This window comes from Sorex araneus, chromosome 4 (assembly GCF_027595985.1).
Source record: "Sorex araneus isolate mSorAra2 chromosome 4, mSorAra2.pri, whole genome shotgun sequence".
Taxonomy (NCBI): Eukaryota; Metazoa; Chordata; class Mammalia; order Eulipotyphla; family Soricidae; genus Sorex; species Sorex araneus.
The window spans coordinates 78,453,774-78,472,188 of record NC_073305.1 but is presented as its reverse complement, the minus strand read 5'-3'; the positions used below and the strand labels follow the sequence as shown (position 1 = coordinate 78,472,188).

General features: G+C 59.2%; 1 protein-coding gene across 2 annotated transcripts in view; it reads right to left on the bottom strand.

Annotated features, from left to right (window-relative positions):
* Positions 1-1,521: 1,521 nt before the first annotated feature.
* TMEM63B (transmembrane protein 63B) overlaps positions 1,522-18,415 on the bottom strand; it is a 27,133-nt gene continuing 10,239 nt past the window's right edge. For both annotated transcript variants that reach the window (XM_004605825.2, XM_055134418.1), the window contains 19 exons: positions 16,299-16,336; positions 14,883-15,025; positions 14,742-14,793; positions 14,122-14,230; positions 13,960-14,030; positions 10,711-10,791; positions 9,273-9,396; positions 8,948-9,081; positions 7,986-8,123; positions 7,725-7,878; positions 6,248-6,354; positions 6,081-6,167; positions 5,911-5,976; positions 4,453-4,615; positions 3,836-3,941; positions 3,005-3,172; positions 2,732-2,847; positions 2,486-2,566; positions 1,522-2,301 (listed from right to left, as the gene is read on the bottom strand). In XM_004605825.2, the coding sequence (XP_004605882.1) occupies positions 2,116-2,301; positions 2,486-2,566; positions 2,732-2,847; positions 3,005-3,172; positions 3,836-3,941; positions 4,453-4,615; positions 5,911-5,976; positions 6,081-6,167; positions 6,248-6,354; positions 7,725-7,878; positions 7,986-8,123; positions 8,948-9,081; positions 9,273-9,396; positions 10,711-10,791; positions 13,960-14,030; positions 14,122-14,230; positions 14,742-14,793; positions 14,883-15,025; positions 16,299-16,336 (2,124 nt within the window). In that variant the 3' untranslated portion in view covers positions 1,522-2,115. The remainder of the gene's footprint in view (positions 2,302-2,485; positions 2,567-2,731; positions 2,848-3,004; positions 3,173-3,835; positions 3,942-4,452; positions 4,616-5,910; positions 5,977-6,080; positions 6,168-6,247; positions 6,355-7,724; positions 7,879-7,985; positions 8,124-8,947; positions 9,082-9,272; positions 9,397-10,710; positions 10,792-13,959; positions 14,031-14,121; positions 14,231-14,741; positions 14,794-14,882; positions 15,026-16,298; positions 16,337-18,415) is intronic.

Here is an 18,415-nt window from a genome sequence, read left to right as displayed (position 1 = left end):
ACTGATGGTGGGGCTGCATTGGTGATGCTTTACTGGGTGTTTATCCCACCTGGGGCCTTGGGCCCGGAGAGCCGGTTTCTGGATCTTGTATATGCACAGCAGACGGACGGAGTTGATGGTCTCTCCGACACTCAGCAAAGGAGAAAGCCTGACCACTAATGTTGGACAGTATTTGTCCAAGGCGGGGCCCCGTTTTCTTGCTGCTCCCCCCAGGTGTGGGGCTGAGGAGCCTTTCTGCAGTGCCTTCGGGGACCTGCCTCCTCCAGCTCTTCTTCCTGGAGCAGCGTGAGCGGGGGCGCTGCAGGCTTCTCCCCACGTCTGTCCTCCTTGTGGGCTCTTGGGAAGAGTGGGCCCATGTCCCTGGCCCTCCGTGTGAGTGACCCTACAGTTTCCTGCAGGTAGGGGAGGAGACAGCTCTGAGAGGTGTGGGGGTGGGGGGTTAAAGCCCAACAGGCCCCTCCCTCCACTCTCCTCTTCCACATGGAGAAACCGAGGTTCCACGCTAGTCTCCTACTAGGGTTGTGAGTGTGTGTGTGTGTGTGTGTGTGTGTGTGTGTGAGAGAGAGAGAGAGAGAGAGAGAGAGAGAGAGAGAGAGAGAGAGAGAGAGAGAGAGAGAGAGAGAGATTAAGGAGGGATTGTGTCTGTGAGGGAGAGTGTGTGGGAGTATATAAGGGAGTGTGTGTGAATGCATGTGTGAGAGACTGTGTGTGTGTCAGTGGGAGTGAGTCTGTGAGGAGTATGTGGGGTGTGCGTGTGAGGGAGTATCTGTGATAGAAGGAATGTGTATATGTGGGCGTGCATCCATGAGGGAGTGTTTCTGTACATGAACGAGAGTGCATGTAAGGGAATGTATGTGTGAGTGAGAGAGATTAAGGCAGTATGTCTGTGAGGGAGTGTATGAGGGAGTATATAAGGAAGTGTGTGTGAATGCATGTGTGGGAGTCCGTGTGTGAGGGTTTGTGTGTCGGTGGGAGTGCATCTGTGAGGAGTGTGTCTGTAGGTGGAATGTGTGTGTGAGGATGTGTATCTTTGAGGGAGTGTGTGATAGAAGGAATGTATTTATGTGTGGCAGTGCATCCATGAGGGAGTGTGTCTGTATGTGAAGGAGAGTGCGTATGAGGGAATGTGTGTGTGTGTGTGTGTGTGTGTGTGTATGTCTGGGAGTATGTCTGTCTGTGAAGGTGTGTGTGTGGGAGTATAAGAGAATGTATGAGAGAAGAAAAGGGTATGTGTTGGGGGGTATCTGTGAGGGAGTGGGAATGCGTTTGTGCAGGCTGTGTGTGAGGGATTGTGTGCGTGTGTGTGTGTGCGTATGCCTGGGAATATGTCTGTGAAGGCATGTGTGTGGGAGTGTAAGAGAATGTATGAGAAGAAAAGGGTATGTGTTGGGGGGTATCTGTGAGGGAGTGGGAATATGTATTTATGAAGGCTGTGTGAGGGATTGCGTGTGTGTGTGTGTGTGTGTGCGCGCGCGCGTGAGCAGTTCAGGTCCTGGGAAACCCCACAAATCACGCACCTGCCTCAGAGCTTTTCTGTTCATTTTTATTTTAAAGGAAAACAAAAACAAAAACAACAGTGCAAAAACCCATTTTCCAGTGTCAGCCATACCCTCCCCCCACCCTGGGTCACCACCCCCCTGCCACTCGTGGGGCCAGACTCTTCTTCCCACTCAGCACCCCCTCCCCGCTCATGGCTGGGGCTCCACTTCCTTGGAGAGCTAGATCCCGGGACGGGGGGTGTTGGGGGGAGGAAGGAACTGGGGGGGGCCTGACCTGCCTGCCCTCCCAGGTCTCCAGCCATGGCACTGGGTAACCCTTGTGGCTCTCATTAACCCTCTTGACCTCACGACTAGCCTGGGGGGGGCACTGATCTGGGGGAACCCTGTCCACACCCCTCTTCGCCCCGGGGCCGGCTCGGGGCTCTCCTCACTGAGGCTGGGGCTGGTCCTTAACTCCCTCCCTCCGTGGTGGGGGGAGAGCGGTGAGACCCCCCCCGGTTTTAAATACCGTAATGAAAGCGGGCAGGGGGCCGGACGGGGGCTGTAGACCTAATAAATTATTAGCGTTGTTTTTAGTGTCCGTGGGGCGGGGACGGGGCGGCCTCCAGGGCCCCCCTCACTGGTGAATCTCGTTCTCTATGAGGCTGTCCTCACAAGACTGGAAGTCTGTGTCCGTGAGGCCGTCGGGCGGCATGAGCAGCTCCTCGTCCTGGGACGAGGACGAGGGGGGCTCGTCTCCTGAGCTGCCGGGACCCACATCCCCATCTGCCTCTGAATCCTGCAGCACCTGGGCGATGTATTTCTGCGGGGGGAAGACGGGGTGCCGGGCGCTCAGGACAGCTGCGGGTGGCCACAGCCCCTGGCCCACTGCCAGGGACCACCATCCGCTGCCGGAGGCCTGGCCGGCCCCCCGCTTTGGAATGAGGCCAGCAGAGCCCCTCCGCCCCACGGGCTACCCATGTGGGACCACAGGTCGGGACACTCACCGCAGACTTGAGGACAGCGGCAGCAGTGGGGGGCCGGCCATTGCTTCTGGGGTCCACGGTATCTGTCTCCGTGTGCTCAATCTCGGGGGGCCCAAGAGTTGAGTCAGGGTGTGTGTGTGTGTGAGGGGTGGAGGTGCTTCTCCTGCCCTCAGCCATGGCCCCACCCCCGTGTGGCCCCCCTACTGCCCCGCCTCCCCCAGCTCCCAAGTGACCCCCCCCACCATGAGTGTCTGCCCCCTGCCCCACCTTGTAGTTATGGGCACTGAGGTATTTGAAGTGTCCGAAGCAGACGTGGCAGAGGCAGATGACGATGGTGATCACCAGGACCACGAATGTGAACATGGACGTGGGGGCGAGGAAGCCTGGGGGTGGGAGCCACAGGGTGGCACCGTGCACGCTGCTCTGGGGGCCCGTGGTGCCCCGCTTCTACCTTCCGAGCGGTTCCCCACCCCCGATCACCCGGGGCGGCCCCTCCTGCCTGGGCACCCCGCCAGCCCCCGGGGGCCGGGCAGCCCTCACCCGTGCGCATGGTGGAGAAGAAGAGCAGCCAGAAGAGGCAGAGGATGGGCGCGGCCACCACCTGGTTCACGGCCCCCGAGTGGATCTTCTTGTCCAGCTTGGCCGGCAGGTAGGCGTAGTAGAGATTGTACCTGTCTACCAGGTGCTTCAGCAGCATGTACATGAGCCCTGGGGAGCACACGGCCTGCCCTGGGACCAGCGCGCCGGGGGGGCCTCCCACGGCCCTCCCCAGCAGGGAGTCTGTGAGCGGTGCTCACACCGCCTCCCCCTTTCTCGAAGCCCTGCGTGTGTTGCTGTGCCTACATGCAGGACAATGGCCTGGCGACCAAGTCTAAGTCCCTGGTGGCCCTTCTCGGGGGAGTGTGGGCTGAGTTGGAGGGAAACAGCTCCTTCCAGGAGGAAGCGGCCCTTGTCCCCGGGTCCCAGAGCTCTGCTGCAGCTGGGGACCTGACCCAGAAGGCCCAAGGCCTCGCCTGAGTTTGGGAGGGGGCTGCTGGACACGTGTGGCCCTGCGTCAGGAGTGTGTGTTCAGGAACCTCGTGGGTGGGTGGGGGCAGGCCCTGGTGTGTGTGTGGGGGGAAGATGGCCGTGTTGGTGTGACTGCCCAGGGGCCCAGCACTCGGGCGGGCTCCAACTTGAGTGACATGGTGTGTCCCCTCCTCCCTCCAGGCCAGACCCCCCGACTGGGTCAGGGACCGGGCGGGAGGCCTGAGGGGCCGGTCTCCCAGCCGGGGCCCTGTCCACTCGGGGCGGCCTGCCTTCCTGGGGCGGGGCCGGTGAGGTCCTGGGTCCCCCCGAGCAGGGCCCAGGTCCCGGCGCGGCGGTGCCTACCGAAGGGCACGATGATGGGGCAGGTGATACTGTAGGTCATGACCACCGTGAAGACGCACATCATCCAGGCGTAGGCCGCGCCGAACTGGAACTCGTAGGCCTGATGCTGGGGGGGAGATGGGCAGGAGGGGGCTCAGGGGGAGCCCCGCACGGGGCAGCGGGGGGAGGGAGCCTGGGGTGGGACAAGCATGTGGGGGCAGCTGTGGCTGAGCAGGGAGTGAGGGGCTTGGGGGCTGGGGCAGGGTGCGGATCAGCAGGGGAGAGGTAGGCAGCCTGGGGGAAGGGATGTTCCAGAGTCTTTGTGTGAGTTTAGAAGAGAAAAACCCTATTCTAGGGCCTCAGTCCCCCACCTGACCCCCACCAGCCCCCATCCTGGAACCCTGGCGGCAGGGCCTCCTGAGTTTCCTCTGCAGAACCGCTGCTGGACGTGTAGGTCGACTTACCGCCTCCAGTGGAAAGCGGACAGCGCAGGGTCCCACACCGGGCTCCCCCAAGTCCCAGCCCCACGGCCTCCCCTCCCCGCAAGCGCTCCCCCCAACTCCGGCACCACTGCTGCTGTTTCCGGTCGGGCCCGCCAGGGGGTGCTGTGCGGCCGCCGCGGAGCCCGGCGGCCCTACCCGCTTCACGTTGCGCCGCTCGGCGGCCGAGCGCGCCAGGCAGAGGCGGATCATGTACATGAGCAGGCCCGGGATGCGCAGCAGGTCCATGGCGTTGCCGATAAAGGCGGAGGCGATGACGTAGTTCACGAAGAAGGCGCCGTTGTCGGGCAGGAACACGCACCTGTAGGCACCAGGCGCTCCAGCACTGCCTTGTGGGGTTGCCACCAGCTCCACTGCACAACACATCTGTCCCCGCAAGCCAGCCCCAGCACCTGTGCCAGCCCCACGCCTTCAGTGTGAGTGGACGCGGCGAGTGTGACCTCGAGGCAGCCCGAGAACATGCGGAGAGCCCTAGTGTCAGGGTGGTGACTGCCCAAAAGGAGCCTTCTGACACCCCAAAGACCCCAAGAGTGTGAGCCCCAGGGACACCCAGAAGATCTGCCTGCCTCGCCCCCCACTCCGCCCCCGCCTCCTCACCCCCAGTTGTAACTCAGAGTTGCTCCCAGAATTGGAGCCTCAGCCCCCCAGAACAGAGCTCCGAGACCCTCTCTGGACGGCTCCCAGGGGCAGCCTAGGAGCCTTTGTCAGGACCTGTGGTGGCACCACAAATGTGAATCCAAGATTACTGCAGGAGGTCAAGGGGGAATAAACCCACTTTCACATATGTCCCCAAGAACATGGCCCCCGACACCCGCCCTGGGACCCCCAGAGCAGTCATCCTGCTGGCATGACCTCTGACTAAGCCTGGAGCTCAGAGGTACTTCAGGACTCATGGCCATGAACACTGCCCAGCGCGAGCGCCGGGGGCCGGAGTGATGGAACAGTCCAGCCGTCGGGAGGGCGTTTGCCTCGCGCATAGCTGACCCAGGTTCAACCCCCAGCGTCCCATATGGTTCCCCAAGTAGCAGCAGGAGTGACTCCTGAGAGCAGATCCAGGAGTAACCCCTAAGCCTTGCCGGGGGTGGCCCCCAAACCCAAATCAAAACAAAGTGTGAGCACCAGCCCTCCAGAGAGACCACAGAACCCTTCCACAGAGGCGCCAGAGAACATCAGGGAAGAGCTCAGAACCCCACAGCCCCTCCCCGCCTCTTTAGTGGGCCTCAGCCCCCTAATCAGTCCCAAATATAAGCTCCCCTCTCACGGAGCCCCACACCCAAAGGCTCCTGGAGGGTGACCCCAGAATCCAGAGACTGACCCCCCCAGGACCTGAATGCACCTCAGACATGTTGAGTGTAGTTTGGGGGGCAACCCTGCTAGAGAGTGATGAGTCCCCCCTTCTCCACTGTGGTGCTAAAGCTGTGCCCCGCCCTCTGGTAACTGGCAGGTGGAACATGAACCATCCCCCACTCCCCCCCCTCCCTGGGGCCCAGCCCCCACGCTCCTTCCCTAGGGCCCCAGCCCCCACTCTCCCCTCCTTCCCTGGGGGTCCCAGCCCCCACTCCCCCTCCTTCCCTGGGGGGGAGCCCAGCCACTCACTCAAACCGAATGGCGGCCTCGGCCAAGAACTTCTTGTCGAAGAGCCAGCGAAAGAAAAGGTCCAGGCTGGGGGGAAGCAGGGGAGGGACAGCGTGATGGGCCTGGGCAGGGCAGCCGGGCGGCTCAGGGGTGGCCGCCCCCAGCCCGCAGCCCCCAGCCCCCCGACATACCTGCTCAGTCCCAGCGAGGGCAGGAGCAGCACCATGAAGATGAGGAAGGTGTAGCACTTGTGCATCGTGGTCCGGTTCTCCCCGGAGCTGCAGCACAGGGGTGGGTGGGGCCGGGTCAGCACGCGCTTTCTGGAGGCCTCCCGGTGCCAGGGCTGCCCGCGTCTCACCGGGTCCAGTGGGCCTCGAAGAAGGCGGAGTAGTAGACAATGGTGGGGAGCAGGGCCGAGAAGCACCAGAGCAGCAGGGTGGGGAAGAACTGGGTGATGATGGGGTTCTGCAGGGTGGAGGGCACATGTCAGCTCGGGGTGGGGGGCAGCTCGGCGACTGCCCCCTCCTCCACTGAGCTGGCCGCCCCATGTTTCTCAGGACCCCATTTCAGACGTTCAGCAGCGGGAGGGCCGGATTCTACACTTCCAGAGAGGTAGCACGCTCAGAGCCAGGCAGAGACAGTGTTGCTGGCATGGATCCTTGAAATGGTACCATTGACCCATTTTACAGAAAACAGAGGGCCCCAAACCCCAAAAAACCCCAATAGCAGGGCTGGAATGAAAGTGCACTGTGAAGGCGCTCGCCTTGCAGAGCTGACCGGGGTTAGATCCCAGGCATCCCATATGCTCCTCTGAGCAATACCAGGAGTGATCCCTAAGTGCAGAGCCAGGAGTTACTCCTGTGCATTGCCGGGCATAGTCTCTAATAGACTCTGAGAGCATTTGCAGCCAAAGGCAGAGGGGGTTTGAATCCCAGCAGTCTGTGTCTTGTTTGTTTGAAATGAGAAGGGTGGTCACACCCAGCAATGCTCAGGGCTGACTCTGGGTTCTGTGCTCAAGGATCACTCCTGACGGGATTCGGGGGACCATATGGAATATAAGGGATTGAACCCGGGTCAGCCGCATGCCCGGCAAGTGCCATCCCCGCTGTGCTACGGCTCTGGCCCCAGGAGTCAGGGTCTTTTTTTTTTTAAACTTTATTTTTTTGGCTTTGTTTTTAGGTCACACCTGGCAATGCACAGGGATTACTCCTGTCTCTGCACTCAGGAATTACTCCTGGCAGTGCTCAGAGGACCCTATGGGATGCTGGGAATCGAACCCGGGTCGGCCGTGTGCAAGGCAAACGCCCTACCCACTGTGCTATCGCTCCAGCCCCAGGAGTCGGGGTCTTAGCTGTGACAGTGGAGCTACAGTGCCCTTCAAATTCATCCTGGAGTTTCCCGGGGATACTGTGTGCGAGGAGCACACCAGTGCCCATCTGAGCAGCCCCACCTCCCCATCCTGGGCTCCAGTACGTGGGCCTCAGCCAGGGCCACGCAGCCAGGCTGTCTGGGAGGAGGGCTGGCCATGTGGTGGTGGGGGTCAAATTGAGGACCTCAAGTGCACTGCCCTTGGAGCTGTGTCCTGACCCCATTACAGCAGCCTTTGACAGGCTTGAGGTCTGGATGCCTTGAACCCTCCAGTCCTGTTGGCGAGCCTGTGGGGAGGTGCAGAAGGGACGTTTGGGAGGTGGTCCTAGGGTCAGTGAGGGCTGGACCCAGACTCTCATCCCGGGCTTATCCCGGCTTATCTTGGAGTGTGTGAAGTTGAGGGTGGCCTCTCAGGATGCAAGGGGTAGGGGGTGCAGCCCCAGGGGGGCTGTGGGGTGGGGCCTCACGTTGAGGTACTCCACAGGCTTGGTGACGTTGAACTTGTCCATGGTGGTGATGATGATGGCCGGGGTGGTGAGGAAGAAGAGGAGGATGAAGAGGACCACGTTGATGACGAGGCAGCGGAGCCACCAGATGAAGCCTCGGATGGAGAGGTGCTCCCTGGGAGGTGGGGGGGCAGGAGATGCTCAAGGCAGGTGCCCTGGGGAATGCACCCTGCGCCCACCACAGCAGAGCTCTCCCTCCCGTCCGGGCCAGTTCTTCCTCACCAGTATATATTCTGGGGGTCAGGGGCGTAGGACACGGTCCAATTGGAGATATGCAGGGACTCGCTGCAGGACGAGGCACGCGGCTCCCCACGGCACGTGCAGCCTTGGCACTTGCACACGTTGAAGTCCTTCAGGATGCTGGGGGCAGCAGGCACAGGTCACCTGGGCATAGGCACCTGGTGCAGGGGCCTGGGGGCGCGGCGTGGTACTGTACAGGGCGCCCAGGGGCGTGGCGAGTCCAGGGCGGCCGAGGGGGTGTGACGATTGGGGCGGAATTGGGGGGGGGCACGGCGTGGCTGGGCAGGGGTTGGGGTGAGGTGGCTGGGGTGGGGCCCGCCGGTATGACTGGGATGGGGCAGGCGGGGGTGGGGGACCAGAGGCGGGGCCCATGGATGGGGTGGGGCCAGATTGTGGATGGTGCCCATGGATGGGGTGTGGCTATGGGCGGGGCCCGTGGGTGGGCAGAGCTGGGGACAGGACTGTGGGCAGAGCGGGGCTAGGGACAGGACTGTGGGTGTGGCCCGTGGATGGGGCGGGGCCGGACTGTGGGCAGGACCCATGGATGGGGCGTGGCTAAGGGCGGGGTCCGTGGATGGGCAGAGCTGGGGACAGTACTGAAGGCGGACTGGGTAGGGGTGGGGCTAGGGACAGGACTGTGGGGGTGTCCCATGGATGGAGGGGGGCTGGACTGTGGGCGGGGCCCATTGATGGGGCAGTGCTATAGGCGTGGCGCATGGATGGGGCGGGGTGAGGCCAGGGGATGGGACTGTGGGCGGGCCCGTGGATGGGGTGGGGCCGGGCTGTGGGCGGGGCCGTTGGGGGCGGTGCTATAGGCGTGAGGCATGGATGGGGCAAGGTGAGGCCAGGGGATGGGACTGTGGGCGGGGCCCGTGGATGAGGCGGGACTGTGGGCGTGGCCGGGGAGGGGCGGAGCCGGGGTCAGGGCCCAGGCGGCGGCTTACATGGCTGTGATGGTCTCGTTGTGGAAGGTGACGAAGGCCATGCCCAGGGGCTTCTCGTTGACCTTCTCCTTCTCGCGCTTGTAGTCCTCCTTCAGCTTCTGCTCCAGCTTCGTGTAGTACTCGATGGCCTCCACCTGCGGGTGGGGGGCGGCCGTGCTGGGCCCTGCACCGGGCACCCGGCCCCGCCCCCACCCCCGCCCAGAGGCCGCCTGGTGAGGCGTGTCCCTGCCCGGGCTGCCCAGGCTGGGCGCACTGCCCCCCTGCAGGGCCCTCCCGACTGGGGGTCCAGGAGGGGCGGCTGGGCACGGGGCCTGCCTCGCCCTACCTGCTCGCAGCCCCGCACCACGCAGCAGCAGAGGTGCCCGCACGGCTTGGGATTGATCATGGTGGGCACGTTTTCTTTGCTCTGCAGGTTTGTGAAGTACAGCTTTCCCCGCTCAGCCTTCTTCCTGTGGGAGCCACGGGCCCGTCACCCCTGCCCGGCCCTGCTGGGGTCGGCGAGCAGCGTCCAGGAAGGGCTTCCCTTACTCGGGAGTTGCTCTCAGCTGCCGGCTTGGGGCGGTCCTCAGCCAACCCTGCTCCACCCCGCCCTCTCTCAGGGAATCAGTTGAGGACCTAAAGTAATCAATTTTCTTCCTCTTTTGTTTTGTTTTGTTTTTAGGCCACTCCCAGTGATGCTCAGTGTTATTCACAGTTCTGCACTCAGGAATCACCCCTGGCCGTGCTCAGGGGACCATATGGGATGCTGGGATTTGAACCCGGGTCGGCCGCGTGCAAGGCAAACGCCCTACCCGCTGTGCTATCTTTCCAGCCCCCAGGAATCACTCTTGACAGAGCTCAGGGGGCCATATTGAGATGTCAGGAACCCAGGTCAGTCACAGTCAAGGCAAACATCCTATCCGCTCTTGCCTCAAAGAGCAAGATATACAAACTATCTTTATATATATATATATATATATATATATATATAAAATATACATATTTTTTTTTTTGGCTGGAGTAGCGGGTAGGGCATTTGCCTTGCACATGGCCGACCCAGGTTCGATTCCTTCACCCCTCTTGCAGAGCCCGGCAAGCTACGGAGAGTATCTCGCCTGCATGGCAGAGTCTTGCAAGCTACCCGTGGCGTATTTGATATGCCAAAAACAGTAACAGCGAGTCTCACAATGGAGACGTTACTGGTGCCGCTCGAGCAAATCGATTAGCAATGGGATGACAGTGACAGGGATATATATGTATATATATAACACATATATAAATATATTGTTTTTTTGGAGGTCATACCAAATGATGCTCCAGGGTTACTCAGTAATTATTCCTGGCACTGCCTGGGGGACAATATGGGATGCCAGGGATTGAACCCCGATCGGCCACGTGCAAGGGAAACACCCTACCCACTGTACTATCACTCTGGCCCGCCAAGAGAGTTTTTACTGAACAAAATTTACTTAGAAAGATGTGAGGGGAGAGAAAGGAAGTATGTGTTCACGAGAGAACACGGACTTCTCTATAGCAGTCAAAGCTGCGGAGACACAGAGACAAGCAAGTGAGACATGTTCAAGGGAGACATGGGCTTGAAGAGCCAACCTCAGCCCCTCTCCAATCTCTTCTGCTGCTAAAGAAGACTGTGTCCAAAGACGGGGTGCTGATGGGGCCTCTTTCCTTGTGTGGTAACCCCGAGCTCCGAGGGCTTGCTCTGCAGTGCCCAGCATGGGAAGCTCAGGGCAGAGTCTCCGCCCCTAGGGAGGCCCCGCCCCCATTACCTTTCTGCATCCAGGAACATCAGGCGAGCGACATTGTAACACGGACGGGCTTCGAGAACAGTGCAGTTGGGGTATGCCTCCCTGGAACAGAGTTTGGGTAGGGTCTTCAGAGACCCCAGCTACCTGCCCCCCCCCCCCGCATCCATGGCCTTTTAGGCATACATCCCCATTTCAAGACCCTCCACCTTCCCTCTCTGTCTTTGGTTTTGGGGCCACACCTGGTGGATCTGTCAGGGCAGCAGCCACAAGCTAGGCAAGCACCTTAAGCTCTGTATTATTTCTGTTGTCCCTGCCCCCAGCCCCTTCTCTCTTAAGCTGCAAGAAGAGCAGATGAGAACAGAAAACTGGATAAAGAAATTATGGTACGTCTACACAATGGAATACTACACAGCTGTTAGGAAAAATGCAGTTATGAAATTTAAAAGGATTTGGTGAGTATTATACTGAGTCAGAAGGAGAGGGACAGATATAGAATGACTGCACTCATTTAAGGGATATAAAACAAAAATAGTATGAAACTAATAACAGGGAGGTCTAATATAAGGTCAGGGAAAACAGTCGGATTGTTTTCCTACTGGCCTGTTTTCAGTGATTGGAAATTACCACAAGGGTGTGGAAGGTTAAGAAAGAGGAGGGTCCATTAGGACAACATTACTTGGAAATGATCACTGTGGACAAGAATTGCGCGTTGAAAGCAGGGAAACAAATATACATGATACCCTTTCAGCATTTGCAATTATGGTATTGCAAACCATAATGTCTAAAATGAGAGGGGGGGGAAGAGAGGAGAGAGAGGCCTGCCACAGAGGCAAGCAGGGGTGGGGGGCAATTTGGGTGGGTGGGAGGGAAACTGGGGACACTGGTGCTTGGAAATTACACTGGTGGAGGGATGGGTATTGGAACATTGCATGACTGAAACCCGATCATGAACAGCTTTGTAATGCTCTTTCTCATGGTGATGTAATAAAATAATATATATATGCATATATATATATATATATATATATATATATATATATATATATATATAGGCAGAGGGCGTGAGACGAAGCCGCAGGCTGAGTGCAGGCCTTGCAGGCAGGAGCGCCAGGCTCCATCTCCAACTCGGCATGCTCCTGCGAGCGCCTCTGGGAGTTGGCACCACCACCCCATCCCCGGCACAGAACCAGAAGGCCCTGAGCAGCACTGTACTGGTGCCACCCCAATGAAAAGAAAAGGTGAGTCCCCTAAGAATAAAACCAGATGCCTCCCTGCCTGTGTGCAGGGTGTGGGGGTGGGCACCGGATGTGAGGGCAGGTGAGGGGGCCAGGCCACTCCAGTGAGGGTGGACTCCAGCCACACCTCACAGGCTGCTGTGGGGGGGGTAGTGTTTCTCGCCGTGGGTTTTCTTTCACTTTTTACATTTTTAATTTTATTTTTGCGTGTTTGGGGGTTCCACTTGGTGATGCTCAGGGCACACTCTTGGCTCTGTACTCAGGGATCATTTCTGGCAGGACTCGCAGAGGACCATATAGGATGCCGGGATTGGAACACAGGTCAGCTGTGTGCTGGACAAGCACTCTACCTGCTGTACTATAGCTCCAGCCCTGCCCACCCCCATTATCATTATTCATTTTTAAGTCTTAGTTTTTCCCCTTTGCCTCCTCAGGGGTTCTGGGCAGGACCAGGGGTTAACTTCGCCACCTTGGGCTTGCTGGGCAGGTGCCTGAAGGCTCCTGGCACTGTCTGGGCCCCTGATTATTCTCTTACCCCTGTTCCCAGAGGGCCTGGTCCCAGACCAACACAGAGCCGCGATCCAGAGAGAGCTCGACAACCCCACATGCAATTATTCCTGGGCTAAGGAGGCCAGGGGGCCACTTTGTGTGCGCGTGCACATGCGTGTGTGTGTGTGTGTGTGTGTGTGTGTGTGTGTGTATGTGTGTGTGTGTGTGTGTGTGTGTAGCATATCCAGAGGTGCCAGGGTTTACTCTTGGCTCTCTGCTCAGAACTCATTGCTGGTGGGGTTCAGAAGACCATATCGGGGGGCTGGAGCAATAGCACAGCAGGTAGAGCGTTTGCCTTGCATGTGATAGACCCGGGTTCAATTCTCAGCATCCCATATGGTCTCCCGAGGACTGCCAGGAGTAATTCCTGAGTGCACGAGCCAGGAGTAACCTGTGCATTACTGGGTGTGACCCAAAAACCAAAAAAAAAAAAAGAGAAGACCATATTGGATGCTGGAGATTGGGCAAGCAAGCACCTTAGCCGCTGTACTACTGCTCTGGCTCCGAGAGACGGGTCTTAACCCTGACTTGAGGTTGACCTCTAACCCTGGCCAGATTTAACCCTGAGCCAAACTGATCCATGACCATGACCCTCTACCCTGACCAGATGCAGTGGGCCCCAACCTTGCCCTGAGATGGAGCAGGGGGGTAAGCCATGCTTGCCCCCCCAGCCCTCGGAAACTCGCTGACTGAGCACTTCTGGGGAGTCTCTTAGTTTTGGGGTCACAGCCAGCTTTCTCATGGGTCATTCCCCGAGGTACCTGGGGTACTGTATGCCGTGGAGGATCAAGCCAAGCATCCTAACCCCCATTCTACTGCTTCAAGGTACATCAAGGCTCCTTAAATTTTTCCCACTTGTGACCCTTTCCCCGCACGCCCCCATCCCCCAGAAATGCAACACGGGCAGCGGGATGCCAGAAGCTCTCCTGTAATCTGGGGTCTGCACTAACACCCCGCTTTACCCTCGCCCACCCAGGGGAGCCACAGTGGATGCAGACCCTGGGCCGGGCCTGGCCCTGATGGCCACCCCCGCTTAGCAGGATTCCTGCCCGCCCCTAGCTGCCCTCACTCAGCTCTTGGCAGAGACCTGGACTAGCTGACCCCCAGGCGCCAGCCTGCCCCGGGCCCTGGGGTACTTCACTCCCTCGGCCTGTGCTGAGGCCTCCCGCGTCTCACAGCCCCGGTGGACAGGCACACACCGGCCAGGTGCTCTGCCACCCTGCACCGTCAGAGGTGCGCCTACCTCCCTCCAAGACCTGCAGTCCGGCACCCACTGTGCAGCTGCCGAGACCCACCTTCTGCCGCCCCCCACCAAGGCAGGCTGGACCGCATGGGATTGGGAGAGACTTTCCCCCAATGAGGGGCCTGTAGCGGGCCAAGCGCGGGGAGCCCATCTCCCCCTCCCACCCTACACTGGACTCGAGTCTGAGGGTGGAAGATCCCAGGCGGGACAGGGCGTGGGGCCCGGGCAGGGGCGGCCACTTACTCGAAATGCTTCTTGATCTTCTCCGACTCGGCGTATTTGGAGATTCCGTTGATGAAGAGGGTGCGCTTCACCTGCGGAGGGATGGAGGGACGCAAGTTGGGCGCCAGCCTGAGGCTAGAGGCGGGGCGGTGGGGGCGGGGCAGGGCGGGGCTGGGGGCGCACCAGGTCGTCTTCCTTGTAGCGCATCTTGGAGGTGTGCCTGCGCATGCTGTACACCGTGAGCAGCAGGTACAGGAAGGCGAACGACGTGTGCAGCCACAGGAGGTTGTTCCTGGGGGCGGGAGGCGCATGAGCCCAGGCACGCCGGACCCCCAAGGGCCCCCGCTGCCCCCAGGGGAGGGAGGTTGCCCCCACCTCCTCTTGGCTTTTTTTTTTGGGGGGGGGTCACTTCTGGCTGTGCTCAGAGGTTGCTCCCGGCTCTGCGCTCAAGGCTCACTCCTGGCGGGGGGCGGGGACCACATGGGGTCCTGGGCATCGAATTGGGTGGGCCACATGCATGGAAAGTGCCCTCTCCCTGTACTATTATCCCGGCCCCTTCTCCTGGCTGTCAAGAGGGGGCTACCCCCCAGGGTGCCCAGGGAGGGGCCTGGTGTTGCCTGGGGGCACCCAGACATCCGCAGCGCTCAGGGGGTTCAGGGTCCTGCCACCTCACCAGCCGCCCTCTCTTCATCTGCTTACCCCTGGACAGCCCCGTGGGCATCTGCCTCTCCAGCAACCCCGTCTAGCTCCCTCTGCCCCCTGCCCCTCATCCCCACAGCCCATCCAGCAGCTCCCAGCCTCACCCTGATTTCAAGTTGGCGATGGTGGTTCTCCCGAAACTGTAGGCATTGTTTTCTGGGGGGTGGGAAGGGGGGCAGGCGGGTGAGGGTGCACGCCGCCTGCCCCCACCCGCCCGCACCCCTCCCCGCCCGCACCCCACTGACCCAGCAGGTCCCCTGAGAAGTTGACGGGCAGCACGATGCCGACGGAGAGGACGCCCACGACCACCAGCAGCCCGATGATGTGCCGCTGGAAGGACAGGTAGTGCACCGCGTCGCCCCCGCACTTGTCCCGGATCTCATCGTCCCTGCGGGGCAGCGGGCAGAGGGAGGCCATGAGCACCAGCCAGCGGCCACAGCTGCCCTGCCCGCCCCAGCCCATGAATGCCCTGGCCAGGGAGTGTGCCACGGTGGGGGGGCTCAAAGGGCCCAGCCCCACAGTCCTGGGAGGGGAAGGAAGGGGAAGGAGGCAGCAGAGGAAGGAAGAGGTAGGGTGAGAAGGGGGAGAGAAGAGAAGGAAGGGTGGAAGGAGGGGGGAAAGAGGGAGAGAAGGGAGGAAGGGGAGGAGAGGGGAGGAGGGGAGAGGGGAGGGAAAGAGGGGAGAGGGGAGGGAGAGAGGGGAGAGGGGAGGGAAAGAGGGGATAGGGGAGGGGGAGAGGGGAGGGAAAGGGGCGGAGGGGAGGAAGGAGGGGAAGCTGAGGGGGAGGGAGGGGAGAGGAGAGGGGAGAAGAGAGGGGAGGAGGGAGGAAGGTAGAGACAAGGAGAGATGGCAAAGGGAGTGAAGAGGGAAGAGGAGGAGAGAGGAAGAAAGCGGGGAAGGAGAAGAAATGAGAGGGGAGGAGAAAAAAGGGGAGGTGGGGAGGGGAGAGGAGGGAAGGAGGAAGGAGGGAGGGAGGGGAAGGAAGAGGAAAGGAGACTGGAGGAGGGGAGCAGGGGAAAGGAGGGGGAGGAGGGAAGGGAAGAGTGGGGAGGAAGAAGGAGAGGGGGGAGGGAAGGGAAGAGTAGGGAGGAGGAAGGAGAGGGGGGAGGGAAGGGAAGAGTGGGGAGGAGGAAGGAGAGGGGGGAGGGAAGGGAAGATGGAAAGGGGAGAGGAGAGGGGGGAGGGAAGGGAAGAGTGGGTAGGAGGGAGGAAGGAGGGGCACAGGAAGGATGGAAGCAGCACGTGAGAGGAGTGTGGGGCTGCGAGTGAGGGCGGGTCAGGAAGGCCCCATGGGTACTTCTGGGAGGGCCTGGCTCACTGCCTCAGTGCTCACTGCCTGTTCTCCTGGTCTGCGCCTCTGGGCTGCTTCTCTGTCTCCTGCCTGCCTCGCCCTCACCTGCCAGCTGCGCAGGGCACCAAGGGCCTGAGGCGGGGGCTCCAGCCCCAGCTGGTGGGAAAGCGGGCGCCTGTAGGTGAGGGGGGACCCGGGAGGGCAGGGCAGAGCCCCCTCCTAGGGAGAAGCGGGCTCGTGGGGAGCACCAAGGCCTCCTGGCACTGGCCTCTGGTTGGCCGGGGATGGCAGGCTCTGAAGCTTCTCTCTCTCTCTCTCTCTCTCTCTCTCTCTCTCTCTCTCTCTCTGGCGCTGAAGACTGTTCACTTACTTTATCCTGAAGATGGCTGTCAGCCAGGAACAGAAACCCTGGGGGGACAGAGAGTCGTCAGCCGGGCGTCCCCACCTTGACATACCCCTGCCCCCACCCAGGCTGTGCTCCCTCCCCCTTCACACCCAGGTTGTGCTCCCCAGCACGGGGCTCCCCCTGCCCCAAGGAGCCAGCCCAGCCCCCCGAGTGGGCAGCAGACAGGACCAGCCCCTGAGAGTCACTGCGGGCTTCTCTGCCCCGCCTGCCGGAAGCCAGCGAGAGCTCAACAGGGCGGTTAGACAGGCAGAGGTGCACGGGTGGGGGATGTGAGCTGGGAACATGGGTGTCAGGGTCCTACTGCACTGTACACAGGTGGTGGGACATGGGCAGGGTTCGAGTGGAGCTGTGCATGAGATGAGGGGACATGGGAGGGGGTCCTGTAGTGCTGTGCGTGGTTGGGGGCGTGGCCTGGGGTTCAGAGGGAGTCAGCAGAAAACCAAAACCAGAGGTGCTCGGTGCTGGGTGCTATCTGCAGTCCTGCCCTCATCCTGTCGCACTCCAGGGGGCCATCTGGCCCTCCCTCTCCCAGCCTGCCTTAAGGCAGAGGGCAGCAGTGGGGTGAGGTGTGTTCCTGGGAGTGGCGGGCAAGGAGCCGCCCCCCCAACCGCCAGGCACAGGATAGGAGAGATGCCCCCAGTCAAGGTGCAGGAGCCTCCTGGTCAACACCCCATCCCCTCCCCGAGTCTAGGGACTAGGTGAGTGCCAGCTGGTCACCAGGAGGAGCCCAGGTCAGGCTGCGGATAGCACCTGGCGCTGCCCCCCAAGGCCCAGCCTGAGCCAAGCTCACCCAGGCTCCCCACACCCCAAGACGCAGGAGCAACTTACTTCTTTTCTTTCTTTCTTTCTTTCTTTCTTTCTTTCTTTCTTTCTTTCTTTCTTTCTTTCTTTCTTTCTTTCTTTCTTTCTTTCTTTCTTTCTTTCTTTCCTTTCTTTTTTCTTTCTTTCTCTCTCTCTTCTTTCTTTCTTTCCTTCTTTCTTTCACTATTTCTCTCTTTCTCCCTTTCTTTCCCCTTCCTTCCTTCCTTCCTTCCTTCCTTCCTTCCTTCCTTCCTTCCTTCCTTCCTTCCTTTCTCTTCCTTCCTTTCTTTCTTTCTTTCTTTCTTTCTTTCTTTCTTTCTTTCTTTTTTCTTTCTTTCTTTCTTTCTTTCTTTCTTTCTTTCTTTCTTTCTTTCTTTCTTTCTTTCTTTCTTTCTTTTTTCTTTCTCTCTCTCTCTCTTTCTCTTCTTTCTTTCTTTTTTTTAAATTTAATAGTTTATTTTTAATTAGTGAGTCAACGTGAGGGTACAGTTACAGATTTATACATTTTTGTGCTCATGTTTCTCCCTTACAAAGTTTGATAACCCATCCCTTCACCAGTGCCCATTCTCCACCACCAGTAAACCCAACATCCCTCCCCCGCCTCCCCAGTCCTGTCTCCCCCCACCCCACACTGCCACTATGGCAGGGTATTCCCTTTTGTTCTCTCTCTCTGATTAGGTGTCGTGGTTTGCAATAAAGGTGTTGAGTGGCCATTGTGTTCAGTCTCTAGTCTATATTCGGCCCGCATTACCCTTCTCCCACATGACCTCCGACCACATTTTACTTGGTGTTCCCTTCTCTGAGTTGCCCAGAATGAGAGACCAGCCTCCAAGCCATGGAGACAACCTCCTGGTACTTATTTATACTATTCTTGGGCGTTAGTCTTATAGTCTATTATTCTATAGTCCACAGATGAGTGCAATCTTCCTATGTCTGTCTCTCTCTTTCTGACTCATTTCACTTAGCATAATACTTTCCATGCTGATCCAAACGTCATGACCTCATTTTTTCTAACAGCTGCATAGTATTCCATTGTATAGATGTACCAGAGTTTCTCAATACCCAAAAATCCATGGCCTTCCTATATGCAAACAATGAGACAGAGGAAAGGGACATGAAAAAAGCAATCCCGTTCACAATTGTGCTCCAGAAAATCAAATACCTTGGAATCAGCTTAACTAAAGAAGTAAAGGACCTCTACAAAGAAAACTATAAAACGCTACTTCATGAAATAAAAGAGGACATGAGGAAATGGAAAAATATCCCCTGCTCATGGATAG